The sequence below is a fragment of the Camelus ferus genome, chromosome 2 (genome assembly GCF_009834535.1).
Source record: "Camelus ferus isolate YT-003-E chromosome 2, BCGSAC_Cfer_1.0, whole genome shotgun sequence".
Lineage (NCBI taxonomy): Eukaryota > Metazoa > Chordata > Mammalia > Artiodactyla > Camelidae > Camelus > Camelus ferus.
Genome location: NC_045697.1, coordinates 35,130,472 through 35,145,241, shown reverse-complemented (window position 1 = coordinate 35,145,241; position 14,770 = coordinate 35,130,472). Strand labels below are relative to the sequence as shown.

The 14,770-nt window shown below is 35.5% G+C and overlaps 1 protein-coding gene across 5 annotated transcripts in view; it reads left to right on the top strand.

Annotated features, from left to right (window-relative positions):
* FRYL (FRY like transcription coactivator) overlaps positions 1 to 14,770 on the top strand; it is a 226,676-nt gene that overhangs the window by 73,289 nt on the left and 138,617 nt on the right. For 3 of the 5 annotated variants that reach the window (XM_032497154.1, XM_006185951.3, XM_032497164.1), the window contains exon 1: positions 2,718 to 3,663. The exons of the other annotated variants lie outside the window; for them this stretch is intronic. In XM_032497154.1, the coding sequence (XP_032353045.1) occupies positions 3,591 to 3,663 (73 nt within the window). In that variant the 5' untranslated portion in view covers positions 2,718 to 3,590. Of the gene's footprint in view, positions 1 to 2,717; positions 3,664 to 14,770 lie in introns of those variants that run through there. 5 annotated transcript variants of the gene reach the window in all.

The window sequence follows — 14,770 nt, the reverse complement described above, 5'->3', positions numbered from 1 at the left end:
ATCCATATGTTTGCACTTTTCCTAAGAATGTTGGTAATTGAAGATGTCTATTTCCTTTTGGGTAGGTGGAACATTAAATTCTGTGGAATTGTATGATATTTTCAGTTAAATCCAAATTTCATTATTTATTGAGGAACATTTTGTTTGGATTCTAAATCCAAATGGGAATATTTTTGTAGGATTTACTGAGAATTTTTCGTAGTACACGTTCTTTTGGTTTATTAGGAGGTACCTTTATCTACCTTCTGCTTAGAAATGTGAAGCAAGTAACCAATTCCATGAATCATTAAAATGCCAGTGAAAAGGGCATAGCATCAAATGGTTGATTAAAAGAAAGACACCTACTTTCTAATTTCCTTGGGAACAAAAGAACTGGCACAGTCATCTTTTGTACCCAGTGCTTTACAGTATCTGGCCCATGCCAAGGGGACCTCAGCAAAGGCTGATAATATTGAAATTGTGAGTATCTTTTAAATGTTCTAAAGCTTATCATTTACAAAGCATTCTTTAATATCATAATCTAAAAGGCAGAGAGGAGTTGTTGAAGGAAATTATCCAAAATAGATTTTTCTGCTTTGCCAAGGATGTGCCATCGAGAAATGATTTCTGCGTCTATCTTTTTATGGTGATGAGACAAAAAAAAAATGTATGTATGATACACCTTGGAAAATCCTGAATTTATAGGAAGAATAAAATAGAGGACTGACATTTTGACTGGTCTTTTGTCAAGCTTGCAATAAGCTTTTGGCTGTGTGTGTGTTTCCGTGATTGATAGGTTGAGGATAGAAAATTCAGTTGAAGAATGATAGGAGTATTACTATTTGTATAATTTAAAAATTTGATTAGTACTTGAGGAATTGAGAAAGCATATGGAATACATTGGGACTCTACCCTAGTCTTCTAAAAGGATTGTTGAGCGCATACATATTTCTACTGGTTAATACTTCAGCGATTTGGGTAATGAATGTTTGGGAAGGATTAGGAAGGAGATACTTAATCCATAATGTTTGCTGAAGTTGTGATTAACAGTTGGAATAATTAACACTACTTATTTATTTTTCACACTTCAGAATAAAGCTCAGAACCCAGGGTCTGCCCACATGCGCCTGTTGAATTATTCTCCCTGTGAATGTCAAGTGCACATTTTCACTCACCCTCTGTCTACAAAGAAGTCCTAGTGTAAAGTGGAACTTCCAAAATAAGCCCTGAAATTAATTTTTATGCATCTGTGTTTCAGAGAAACTGTTGATTTGCTTTGGCTGTATATACATAGTAACAGATTGACTAGATATAATATATAATATAATATATATATAATATAACTTCAGGTTCTGATTTATTGTTTTAGATCCATGTACACAAAACTTAAGCAGAAGAAAATCCTTTTTTTAAAGATTGTGAAAAAAATCACCTACTATTTAACCCCCACCCCCTAAAAAAGTTACCCTGCTCTGACATTCTGTATGACAGTTTTGCTTGTTTATACAGTTTTACTAAGAATGAACCCTGATTACTTTGGTGGGATATTATAGTCAAATAGTATTAAGTAGCTTTTAAGATTTCTGTGAGACTAATAGGCTTAGCAAAAATAAGGTAAGATATCTGTGTGTGTGTCTCCTAACTTGTCTGCTTTCTGACATGGTTCGGTTCTGAGTCTTGGCGTTTACTGATGTAGTTTGGGTCTAGATCAGCATAGTCCATGAATCTGTTAGCAGCTGTTTGATGAAAAGAGGATGGTATTGTCAAATCACTTTGGGGAATACTTTAATTAAAAACAAAAATTAAACCAGTTTGTGTATAACCAAGAGCCTTTTGTTTGTTGACAGAAATTGTTGATGTACAAGAATGGGTATAGAAGACGTTGTTTTTGGACCATGGAATATCCTTTATTCAGGCAACCCCTTGAGGCAGTTTTATGCCATTGGAGCAGGGGAAAACTTGCTCTTGTCTGATCCTGAGATGTCACTGATCAAGAAGGTGTGCCCAAACAATAGTATTGTGGTACTGAAGTTCTGTGTGGTTAGCCTTTGTAGCTGTGGTTTGAATTTAGATTTTGGACCTGTTCAGGAGTGGGAATGGACCCAATCTTATTCTAAATTTCTTGGACTACTCTGAAGAAATACAAGCTTTAAATGACACTCTCATTTAAATACTCTCATTAAATACTGTTGCCACTGAATATGTCTTAATGAATATGATTATTTTTTCCCTTAGTCTATGATACTTGTGCATAGAAGGGTATTCTCCTAGCTTTTAATACAATGCCTAGCCATTTAGCTATGAATAAATCTATTCCATTATGGCTTTGATCACTGATTTTACTTATTCTTTGTGGTATTTAAAGGATACAATAATACAGATGAATCACTACAAATGTATTGCCACCTATGGAAAAACACATGCCCCCCCACCACCCCACCACTGACCTTCAGAGTCACAGTAAACTAATTGTGAGGTCAAGACATTTTTCTTCTAGTATTAACAAAGTATTGTTTGTCAGGTTTGATTGTGGAATATTTCTACTCTTTTGAAGAGCAGTCAGCCTTGTAATAGTGTCAGTTTTCCATTTTAAAATAGCTTCTGTAGAAAATAAAGTTTTTAAAATGTGCATTTTATTTGACCAGAGGATTTCCCTCTATTCATGGATATTCTAACTATAAGATTTTCAGGGGGATTATGTACTATATTAAGAATGGTAGACCCTATGTTTTAAAATAATCCCATTATTACAATGGAGTTCTCTCTTTTGAATAAGTTGCCTGCAGGAGAGGAAACTTTGTCCTGAGCTGAGCAGTTTTAGAGGGATGATCGCAGCTCAGCCACGGTGTTCATTACATCATCCTTTCATGCCGATAGCCGGCGTTCTCTCCGGTGGGTTAAGTGAGGCAGTGGACTCTGCATCATCAAAGCGTGCTGAGAAAGTCACTGCTTGCTGCCTGCGTATGTGTAGGGGAGTGGAGAGAATTTACTACTCAAATCACTTAGAGAAAACTGATATTGGAGTAAGATAAATACCACCGATTTTGGGGGCAAGGAGGAAGGTCAGCTATTACAGGAAGAGACTTAAAGATCTTATGTTAGATCTGAATTCATTTTTTATCTCTAAGGCTCTCAGCTAGTGAGAAAAGTTGGTATCCAAGGGCAGAGCTCTACCCTTGCCTGTTTACCAGCAGTAGTGACTACCCTGAAAGCAGCTGGAGACACAGCTCATCCAAACTGATAACAGGGGCATAAACAGAGACGAGCATTGCGGCCACGTGTATATCCACAGAAAGAAAGGTGAGGGTGTCCTTCAGGGCACTCGCGATGAACTTGTAAGCTTTCATTCGACTGGATAGTTCATCTGCATTCAGCAGCGTTTCCACTATAGTTGTGCGTCACTGCGAGACTGCATGGTAATGAAGCCGAGGCACTGTGGGCCAAAACTCCGCTGCCTGTGAGAGGAGAAGGGACAGCGGCTTGGAGAGAGAGAGATCAACACATCCGTTGCCACTGCCACTGCCGCTGCCGCTGCCGCTGCCGCTGCCGCTGCCGCTGCCGCTGCTGCTACTGCTGCTACTGCTGCTGCTGCTGCAGCCAGTTGGGGCACAATGTTGAGTCTACAGGATTCTGTGTTTTTCGAAATTAGCATAAAGTCTTTGTTAAAGTCCTGGAGCAGCAGCTGTAAGTATATTTGCCTTAACAGGAGAAATGCTGAGGTATGATCATTGCCATTCCTTGCATGCTAATAATTCCTTAGACCAATCCAAATAGAATTAAAGCTGTTGAAAATAACATAAAGAATATTTTCTCAAACGATGATCAGCAAGATAGATGGAAAATCTAAACATGCACACTCTGGGCAATTGTAATATTGGTAGTTAAATGTTCTTTGAGCAGCTTTGGTTTTTCTTGTTAATTTGTGTTATTCTGGCAAAGTTTCTCTCCACTGGTCAAAAATGGGGGAACAAGATGACAAATCGACTCTGTTCTCTGTCTGCAGGGTTATCAGATACCAGTACTATTCCATGGTTCTGTTAGCACAAAATATTTGTTTGAAGCAACATCAGCTATCTTAAGGCATTAAACATAATACAATGATCGTACCTTTCCCTTAGTCCTGTAATTGAAGTTACATTGAGTAATTTTTATATGTAGTAAAATTTCTGATAAAGAACATTCTGGGAGGTATATTTGTATTTCAAAGTTCAGGTAAGTCAATAAAACTAATGCCACTGAGCTCTTATTTTAACTCCTTTTCTCATAGTGATTTTGTTCAGTCTTTCCAGTAATTTCCAATGACACTTTTCTCTGAAGATCTCAAAGCACTTCTGGAAATTATTTATCACTAAAGTCTGTTTTTCTTTTCTTTCTTTCTTTCTTTCTTCTTCTTCTTTTTTTTTTTTTTTTGTAAAAATTATCTTAATAAAATGATACCAGACTAATGAAGTAAGCAAGCAAAGATTCTGCTACGAAGTGTGTTTTGCCCCAAGAAAATTGAAGTGTAGAAAAACTATGACTTTTCCAAGGTCATATGGTGGTAAAGAACTGGAATTAGAACCCAGTAGTTCTTACTCCCAACGGTGCTGCCGGGGTCTGAGTGAACTAATGAATAAAATATGAGAGACTAAATTTATTTTTTTTCCAGTTAACTCTCTAACCAAAATATTTAGTGTAGTCTTGTTTTGTAATCAAATAATATAAAAGAGCAAGTGTTGATATGGGGGGACCTCTTAAGATAAAACCTTACAGGATATAATTTGAGGAGATTTGTATTGTGCCAAGTATACTGCATTTACAATCTCTGTATTTCTTTTATTTTTGATCTGTAAGTAATGCTTCCATATGGAGATATTGTTGTGCCAGATGGCAGAAAATTATCTTAGTATGAGGAAAGTTTCTGAGTGAATATACACAGTTAAAATATTGAGAGAATTACAATTACTGACTAATTTAAATTAAATACTTTTACTACTTAAAAGGGTACTATAGAATACATTTTTACTAAAATAAACTAGACTCTGGTTTCTAATTATTTTTTCCCCTCTCTCTTTCCCTCTCCCTTCTTCCCTATCCTCACCATGTACTTTTTTAAAAATAGTAAGACAGTTTTATAGTGAGAATGAAGCTATAAATGGGTTCTTATAGAGGAACAGTGTATTCGATTATATCACAGCAGTTTGGCCTGTAAAAATCTAGTTTGCTTAGATACTTGGGAACTAGCTGGTGATTTTGTTTTGTGACCATTTCAGCAGTTCTACATGTCATTGCCTGAACCCTGTAACCAGCCACAGCCAAATCTCATGCAGTCATATTCCCTGAATCCAAGAGGGAACCAAAAACAGATGTTTGTAAAGCCTTTGTTGTTAGCTGTTAGTAATATAGTGATTCAGTTTGTCGGCATCCCATTGCCCTTGGGCATTCATAGTACAAATCTCTTGAAGGTGTTTTTACAGTTGTAAAGCAGTAGGGTAATATGGAAAAGAAATGACAAGTCTTAACTATTCAATAAGGCCCTAAACATGTCTGCCCTAGCTCTGGGAAGTGGGAGAATGTTTTTATTTCATCAGCATCTGTGGATGTCTTTTTTTGGTCTTCCCTTAGCCCTATTGTATTTAAAAAGAGAGAGAGGACTAGAAGATTTTTAAGATGCTAGAAAAGGACAGTAGTTATCTGACTCTTCCTAGGGATGTTTTCATAATACCAACACTTGAATCAGTCAGTGTTTATTGAGCATATACTGCTCTGTAACAAATAGATGTGATGTTTGATCATAAGGAACTTCTAGTTTAATCAGAGAGAGTACATATACATGAAAAGTTCACAGAAAGGAAGTTAAATGAAGATGTTGCATATGCATTATGACTTACCAAATACCTGTTATGCACGACAGGAACAAGGAGTGCAGGGTTGGAGGAATCATACTGACCCACAGGGGACAGAGAAGACTTAGCAGAAAGGGAGTTTACTGGAGTTTAGTTTTGAATGATAGGACATTCTGCACAGTGGTAGGCAGTACAGCCATCCACGGTCTCCCTGAGCCATAAACCAGGGGTGAGTCAACACCCCTCCCTCACTCCTTTCAGTTATTCACCAAGACCTGTCATTCTACCTTCTAAAATGTCCTCAGTCTCTCCTGCCTTCTGTTGCTATAGCCACTTAACCTGCCTTAGTTCAGGCCTCTGTCTTCTTTATCACCTGGATTATTGCCCCAGCTTCCTTTTTGTTCTCTCTGCATCCTCCATGTTGCTGCCAAGGGTTCCTTTTAAATGTCTGCTCCTAGAGTCTCTCCCCTCCTTCCTCCACAGTCTTCCCACCCAACCCATGTCACAAAGCCTTCTGTCTTCTAGCCCTCCTCATTTCATTGGTCTCCTCTCTGGCTGTATTTACCCACTTCCTGGAGCACGCCGTGCCTTCATATTTGCAGCCACCTTTGCCTAGAATGCACTCCAGCACCTTACCACTTGGTCTGCGAGTTCTTATTCATGTTTGAAGACCGATCCTTTCTTAAGTCAGCCAGATAGTAAATGCTTCATCTGTTCTGTCATTACACTTACCACGCTGTTCATGTCTTTCACTGCTACTTGAGTGTAAGCTCCTGGAGGACATAGATTGATTGTGGTTTTGTTCTTCTTTTTACACTGAATGCTTAGTTAACTTCTGGTAAATGTGTAGGCAACTAAAGAGAAATCTTAGAAAGTAATTTTGGTTGGACTGGATAATTAATAGGAAAGAAGGTAGGAGGATAAATATACAAACTCTCTTCTGTAATCATTATTTTACTAGTGATGTCTCTCAGGGGAACAATTCCTCAAGTAGGAATGCATAATACAATACCGTAGTGATTAAAAAAATTAACATTTTAATATATTCTATTTAGTGAATTTCTTGGGGAAAATGAGAAAAACTATTAATAGCCTTTAGAAAGAAAAAAAAAACATGGAAAATAATTTTTCCATTAAATAAATTATATATTTCAAATATTGCCCCATCCTCCCAAAGAAAAAAGGAAAAAGAAAAATCTGATTTTTGTCATTGAGCATAACTTAATAGCAGTCTATAATTCTTTATCATTAAGTATAATAGTTTCCTGTTTATAAGATGCATTTGCCATGATTTGTTTTAATGTTAAATACTACATTTTGTATTGTTAGAGGCCCTCTGATTTTGAGGCCTGCTTAGCTGGCAGAATGCTGATGCCATGCTGCTGAAGTTTGATTATAGTTGGGCTTATTTCTTTCAGTAACAACAATGAAGTGACATTCATATGGCCTAAATTCAGGATTTTGTCTTTGTGCCAACAGTTTTAGGCATTATTTTTTTAAAAACTGAATCAGGAACATTCTGTTAAATCAGCTGTGTAGTGAGGATGTTATCATTTTAAAGATTGGTTTAGTTCCCTAAAATTGATAAGACAAGGTAATAAGATTCAGTACCGAGATCTGCCTAGTTACATATCTGCCACGTAAGGTCACAGATGCATTTATGATCAATATACTACCTCTCGTAAATATATTAATTTCAGAATTTATTTTGCATACATTATTTTATGACAGCTAGTATTTCAAAGAATTCAGTTTTTATCATAGGCATAGAAGAAATAAAATGACTTATTTTAACTACAATTTTATAAAATAAAATGTGAATCAGATATGATGTGTTAAGAAACTAAATTTGCATAATTTACTTGGATTTTTGCACAGTGAAAAAAAATTCATAAAGAGAGTTTTTAATGCTCAGATGTTTTTCCTGGATTGCAAAAATAGTAAAAGCCAAACCCCAAAAGCACAATTATGCATTCATCTAAATTTCAGTTAAAATCTGTATTATTTGCTTAAAATAATACTTACCATTTAATGAAGTACTTATGGGTGTGGTATTGTGTTAAGTACATATTGTAAATGTATATATATGTATATATGTATATATGTATACAATCACATATGTACATAGTTTTATTAAATCTCATATAATACTGATAATCTGAAAAGAACTGTTACTATTGCTGTTTAAAAAAATAACAGCTTTAATTGTGACATAATTCACACACCATAAAATTAGTTCTTTTAAAGTGTATCATTCAGTAATTTTTAGTGCATTCACAGAGTTGTACAACCATCACTACTTTCTAATTGTCAAACATTTTCATCACCTTAAAAGGAAACCTTATACCCATAATCTAACTTCTTTTTCTATGGATTTGCCTCTTCTGGACATTTCATATAAATGGAATCATACTACAGGTGTTCTTTTGTGACTGTCTTCTTTCACTTAGCGTATTTCCAGGGTTCATCCTTTTGTAGCATGTGTTGGTACTTCATTACTTTTTGTGGCTGAATGATACTCCGTTGTATGGATATACCACATTTGGTTTATTCATTCATCAGTTGATAAATTGCCATTTTTATAGAAAAGTAAATTGGGGCTCAGATAAGTTAAAGTGCACTAAGAGTGCCCCCCCCAAAAAAACCCCACATACCCATACACATACCCAAACTTATCTAACTTGTTTTAATCCTTCATATTTCAATTTAAAGATTTCCCTGATCTCGTGAGACTTTAGCAAAAGGTGGAGGAAGAAATAGTTAACAGTTTGAGGGAAGAGTGGGTAGGCAGAAAGGGTAGAATTTGCTAGAAATGGGAGAAAATATGGCCAGTTTGGCTGGAGCAGAGAGGTCTCGGGTGTGATGGGAATTAACTGGAAAGGTAGGCAGGGACTAGACCACATGGAATCTTGAGGACCTTATTATAGATTTTGGTCTTAAACCTAAAACAAGAGGGTTGCCATTGATGGACTTTGTGACAGTGTTAGGGTGATTTTATTAGACTTCCATTTTTCATCAGATGGGGACAGAAAATTGGGTGGAGAGAGGGGTGCAGCATGTGTAGGGAGATGCGTTAGGATGCAGTAGACCAGATGTGAGATGAAGGTTGAACAAATGAACAAATGTTATTTCTTTATTTAGCAAACGTGTATATCGTGCCTAACACATGGGTGGGTGGGTACTCTTCTAAGTGCTTTACAAGATACTAACTCATTTAATCATGGATGTGGAACTATTTAAAAGGTAGGAACAATATGTCTTGGGTTAGATATGGAAGGTAAAGGAGATTTTTAACTAAGCTTTTATAAAATGAACTTGGTAGGGTAATTTATGTTCTCATTGACATTAACTTCAGTGATGTATCCATTGAGAGTTAATGTTGGTGCTAGTGGAGAAGAATCACCTATTGCTTATTGCCCAAATACTTCTCATCCCTCGCAGAAATCTGTCTTCTTTTAAAAATGAAGCCTAGAAAAGGAATCCAACTCATTTGCTGTTAAGGAAACAGTGTGAACTCTGTGATGGTCCCTGAATTTGGAGTTCCTAGCTACAGATATCATTGAATTTAGGAATCATAAGCCTGCTTTCTTCAATTTTATTTTAAATATTCTAACTCTTTAAGCTAGGTTTACTTCATTTGACAAAGGAGAATTTTTATCTTCAAGACTAAACTTTTGTGTTGTGAGAAGTGCACCTGATTATCTGACTCATTAAGTATTTGGTTTCATGATTTGTTTTGAATCTTTTCATTGGTAAATATTAGAATAAAAGATACATAGTCTAATAATTACATAGAAAATTTGAAATCAAGAAACTCTAACACAGATGGTCACAGTATTCATAGGTATCTGAGAGGATTTGTAAAGGTCAGTGTATTGTCTATGGTAAGTTTCAGGCCCACTATTCCATAAACCTTGATGTCACAACCTTTCTTCCTTTGTATCTTCTGTTGTAGTCACATGTAGACTCTATCTTATGTAAGGTCCTGGCTCCAATCCTATGCTACAGTCGGGAGTTAGTTTGGGAGAACCCTAGCTCACTAGTCTTTACAACTCAGTGTCAGTCTAATCTCACTAAGTGAGTATGGGCCTGATTTTTTTTTCCATCAGTTCCAGTGTCTGGGCTGCTACCCATCCTTGTATCAAAGCCTCCACATTTAATAATTGGTGTATCTTCCTTCCTGAGCCTTGCCTTGTCAAACTCTTTGGTATTCCATTCTCTCCAAATACAGGACCCTGCTTTGCCCTCCAAGACAATGAAGTTCTCATCCAAAAATAAAAACAACAAGAATCAAGTTCTGCTAATAGAACCTTTTAATGATTAAACCCACCTCTCCAGGTGCATGGCTGCATATTTCTTGTTCTTAGACTTTGCATTATCCACCTGTTTGCTACCATATCAGATGTTCTTTCTTGGACCTCCCTGGTGCGTTTCACCTGTTATCAAACTTGAGATACCACATTCTGCCCCAGTGCTGATACTTAGCTATCATGCATCCTTATGGCTGTGCTGGTATTTACAGCTAGAAGCTGTCCTGACTGTCCCTCTGAACTGATTGCTAAATATTTTAAATACGACATCTCATAGGTATCTGGCCTGTTACAGTGTTTAGATCCCAGATCATTTGGTTCTGGGCTGTTCCACTACTGGCCAATGTCTTAGACTTCTTTTCTGGAGGTAACCATGTTTTCACTCCTATTACCACATTGAAAAGACACAGTTTGCTAACCTTTTGCAGGATGGAATGGGCTGTGTTCTCTTGATTATTCCTCCTCCTAATCTGTTAATGCAGGATGTCACAGGACACTGCCTGTTCAGTGGAATTTCTGACAATTTTATTTTGTGTCTACTAGCTGGTTTTTATTAAGCACGCTATTTCCCAGTTTTCAAAAAGTTTGCTAAAATGAGTAAAGTTTTAAGGGTTTTTACAAAAAGAGAACCCCCTTTCAATGGAGAAGGCTATGGAAACCAAATTCCAAATTCTCAGACCCATTTCTACTAGAAGATAATGAATTTTAAATATGATGGTAGTTCACAGCAGAATATCATGTGAATTGTTTTAAGAGCTATTTTTCTAGTTATATTTATTGAACCATGTGATACAGAAAGTAGTTAGCAAAGGCATTCATTAAAAATGAAGAATGAATTAATATCCATTTACATGCAGTATAGTAGCAATGTAACATAATCAAATACAGATTACATTAGATGCATTAAATGGATCTTTTTTGTTTAAAATAAGTTTCACTGGTGTTTATAGAGCTTTAGTCATAATTGCCAAAACTTGGAAGCAACCAAGATGTCCTTCAGTAGGTAAATGGACAAATAAACTGTGATACATCCAGACAATGGAATATTATCCAGTCCTAAAATGAAATGAGTTATCAGATCATGAAAAGACATGGAAGAAACTTAATTGCCTATTACTAAGTGAAACAAGCCAGTCTGAAAAGGTTACATGCTGTATGATTCCAATCATATGACTTTCTGGAAAGGGAAAACTATGGAGACAGTAAAAAGATGAGTGATTGCTGGGGGTTGGGGAGGAGGAGGGATGAATAGCTGGAGCACAGAGGATTTTTAGGGCAGGGAAACTACCCTGTATAATACTATAATAATGAATACATTTGTTCAGACCTATAGAATTTACAACACAAAGAGTGAACCCTAATGTAAACTGCGGACATTGGGTGATAAAGATGTGTTGCTGTGGATTGATGAATTGTAACAGATATACTAGAGGATGTTAATAATGGAAGAGGCTATGCATGTGTGGGAGCAGGAGGTATTTGGGAAATCTCGGTACCTTCCTCTCAATTTGGCTGTGAGCCTAAAATTGCTCTTAAAGTGTTTTGCAAAAAAAGATGAAAAAAATTCACATAAAATTTTGGAGCAGTATATGAATGAGTCATTCTTATTGCAGGGAGACTGTGGAAGAAAAGAAAATGATGGTTCCAATAAAATGGCCTTAGTGTAATATTCTTGAAGATAAGTATAGTGATGCTTTTTTATGCAGATTACAGAGGCAGTGGATTGCCATGGTTTGATATATAGGTCCTCGAATGGTTCATGGATAAAGTATTCCATTGGCTGCTTGTGAAGTCGGTATTTCATCTGCTAAGAGGCAGGGATAACTGGAAGGAAGATTTTTTAGGAGTCTACATAGACTGCTTTTAGGACCTGAACTTAAAATTTAGCTATGCAGAAAAAGGAAGTGAGGGTAACTTCTAGTAGTGATGGGTTTTGATGGCTAGACTAGATATGGAATATAGAGCAGAGGAAGGAATCGATAGCTCTAAAGTTTAGATCATTGAAATTTCACCCTTTGAAATCACTGATGATGAAAGGCAGAGAATTGATAGGGCACCAAGATATGTGGTTTGGGTCATGGACAGTGAGTAAAGTGAAGTGGCTGAAACCCTGAGAGAGAAATAGCTCATCAAGATATCTAATATGAATTGGGAGAACTATATATGACTTTTTAAAAATTAGGCTTTTGAATTATCTTATTGATCCTTCACTCTGCTTCCTAGAGCTTTGTACCTGACACTCATTTAACTCTCTCTGAATTGCTTGATGGATATTACTTGTGGTATTAAATAAATAGGTTTTCTTGTTTATGGTGTTTTTGAAACTTTTTAATCATCAAAATTAGGTTTAAGTAAAATCATTGTGTAGAACCAACTGTTATGCTTTAGAAGAATAGTGGAAGTCAGCAGTGCTCCACCCTAGCTGCACAACAGAGTCACGTTGGGGAGTTTTCAAAGACATACAGATGCTCGGGCCTCCCTCCAAAGATTTTGATTCTGATTTAAGAAATTGCCAGAGAAGGCCAGCAAAGACCAACATCAAGTCAGAAAACTTGACTTTGCCAGAATACTGAGAGTGGATATGAAATCTTTTTCAGGGGATGGAATCATAAACAGTCTGACAGAGACAAGTTTTTATGTTTGCCAATTTACTACTTTACGGTGAGAAATAACGCCAAGTGAATGAACGTTAATGCTGGAGCTGGCAGACCATTCTTTGCTCTCCTTGTGGGGTAGGTCATACAAAGCTAAATTGTAATCAGGAAGTTGTATGGAGATCAAAAAATTTTATATTTGTGATGCTCTGCTATAGGGGTAGAACATTCATCCTTTTGCCCACCCTACTGAACTTTACATACATGGACATTACATTTCCATCAGTAATGTGTTAAGTGTCAGTTTCCCTATACCTTGCCAGCAAGATCCAATTATTCTTTTTAATATTTGCCACAATTTAATATTTGTGTATAGAATGAAAGTTCACTGCTAGTTTAATTTGCATTTTCTGGGCATTACAAACTTTTAGTATTTTTTTCACATGTTTCTTGTCTTTTTAGATTGGTTCTTGTGTGAATTGTCTAATTATATCTTTTGCCAATTTTTCTCTGTTTTTTTTTTTTTGTTGTTGTTAACTTATAAGAGCTCTTTGAATATTTTATATTTTTGTTATCTACATTTTATTCTTTCCCTCCGACTTTGTCCTTTCTTATTTATGGTATCATTTGCCTTTAAATATTTAAAATTTTTATATGGTTGAATGCATTCGCCTTTTTTTTATAACTTTGGGCTTTCTGTCTTAGCTAAAGGTCTCCTCTCCTGGATTATACATGTTGACTTTGAATTTTTTTCTAAAACTTTAAAAACATTTTAACTTCATATCCATCTGTAATTTGTTTTTTGATATATTATATTTATTTTCCTCTAGGTGATTAGTGACATATTTCAGCATTATTACTAAATAAATCATCCCTTTCCTATGTTGAATTCTTATTCTTGGATTTTGGGGGGGGTTCTCTAATTTTTTACATTAATCTTACATTCACTGAGTTGATTACTTTTACATTATGTTCTGATATAGTCATTTTATATTTTATATATATATTTTAACCCATTTTACTAAGAGTTTTTTTTTAATTGATGTATAGTTGATGTACAATATTATATAAGCTACAGGTATACAATATAGTGATTCACAATTTTTAAAGGTTATGCTCCATTTATAGTTATTATAGACTACTGGATATATTCCCTGTATTGTACAATATATCCTTGTAGCTTATTTTATACATAATAGTTTGCACCTCTTAATTTCCTACCCCTATATTGTCCCTTCCTCTTCTTTCTCCCCACTGGTTACCACTGCTTTGTTCTCTGTATATCTGTGAGTCTTTTTTATTATATTCACTGGTTTCTTTTATTTTTTAGATTCCACATATAAGTGATATCATATAATATTTATCTTTCTCTGCCTGACTTATTTTTAGCCTAATACCCTCCAAGTCTGTCCATGTTGTTGCAAATGGCAAAATTTCATTTTTAATGGCTGAGTAGTATTCCATTGTATATATGTATACCACATCTTCTTTATCCACTCATCTGTTGATTGACACTTAGGTTACTTCCATATCTTGGCAATTGTAAATAATGCTGCTATGAACATTGGGGTGCATGTGTCTTTTCAAATTAGTGTTTTTGTTTTTGTTTTTGTTTTGGATATATACCCAGGGGTGGAATTTCTGGGTCATATGGTAGTTCTATTTTTAGTTTTTTTGAGAAACCTCTGTACTGTTTTTCATAGTAGCTATACCAGTTTACATCCCACCAAGAGTTTACAAGAGTTCCCTTTTTTCCACATCCTCCCCAGCATAAGTTATTTTTGTTTGATGATAATCATTCCAACAGGTTTGAAGTGATACCTCATTGTGGTTTTGATTTGCATTTCCCTGATGATTAGCAATATTGAGCATTTTATATTACATTTTTATGTAATGTTTTGATTATAATTATAATCTGTTCTGATTATAATTCTCTTCTGATTTAGAAAATATTATTTCTATTCTTTTTAAATAATTCTTTGAGCTGTTCTTGTATATTTATTCCTCCAAGTATACTCTAAGATAATTTTATCCAATACAACCTAAAAAAATAGTATTGAAG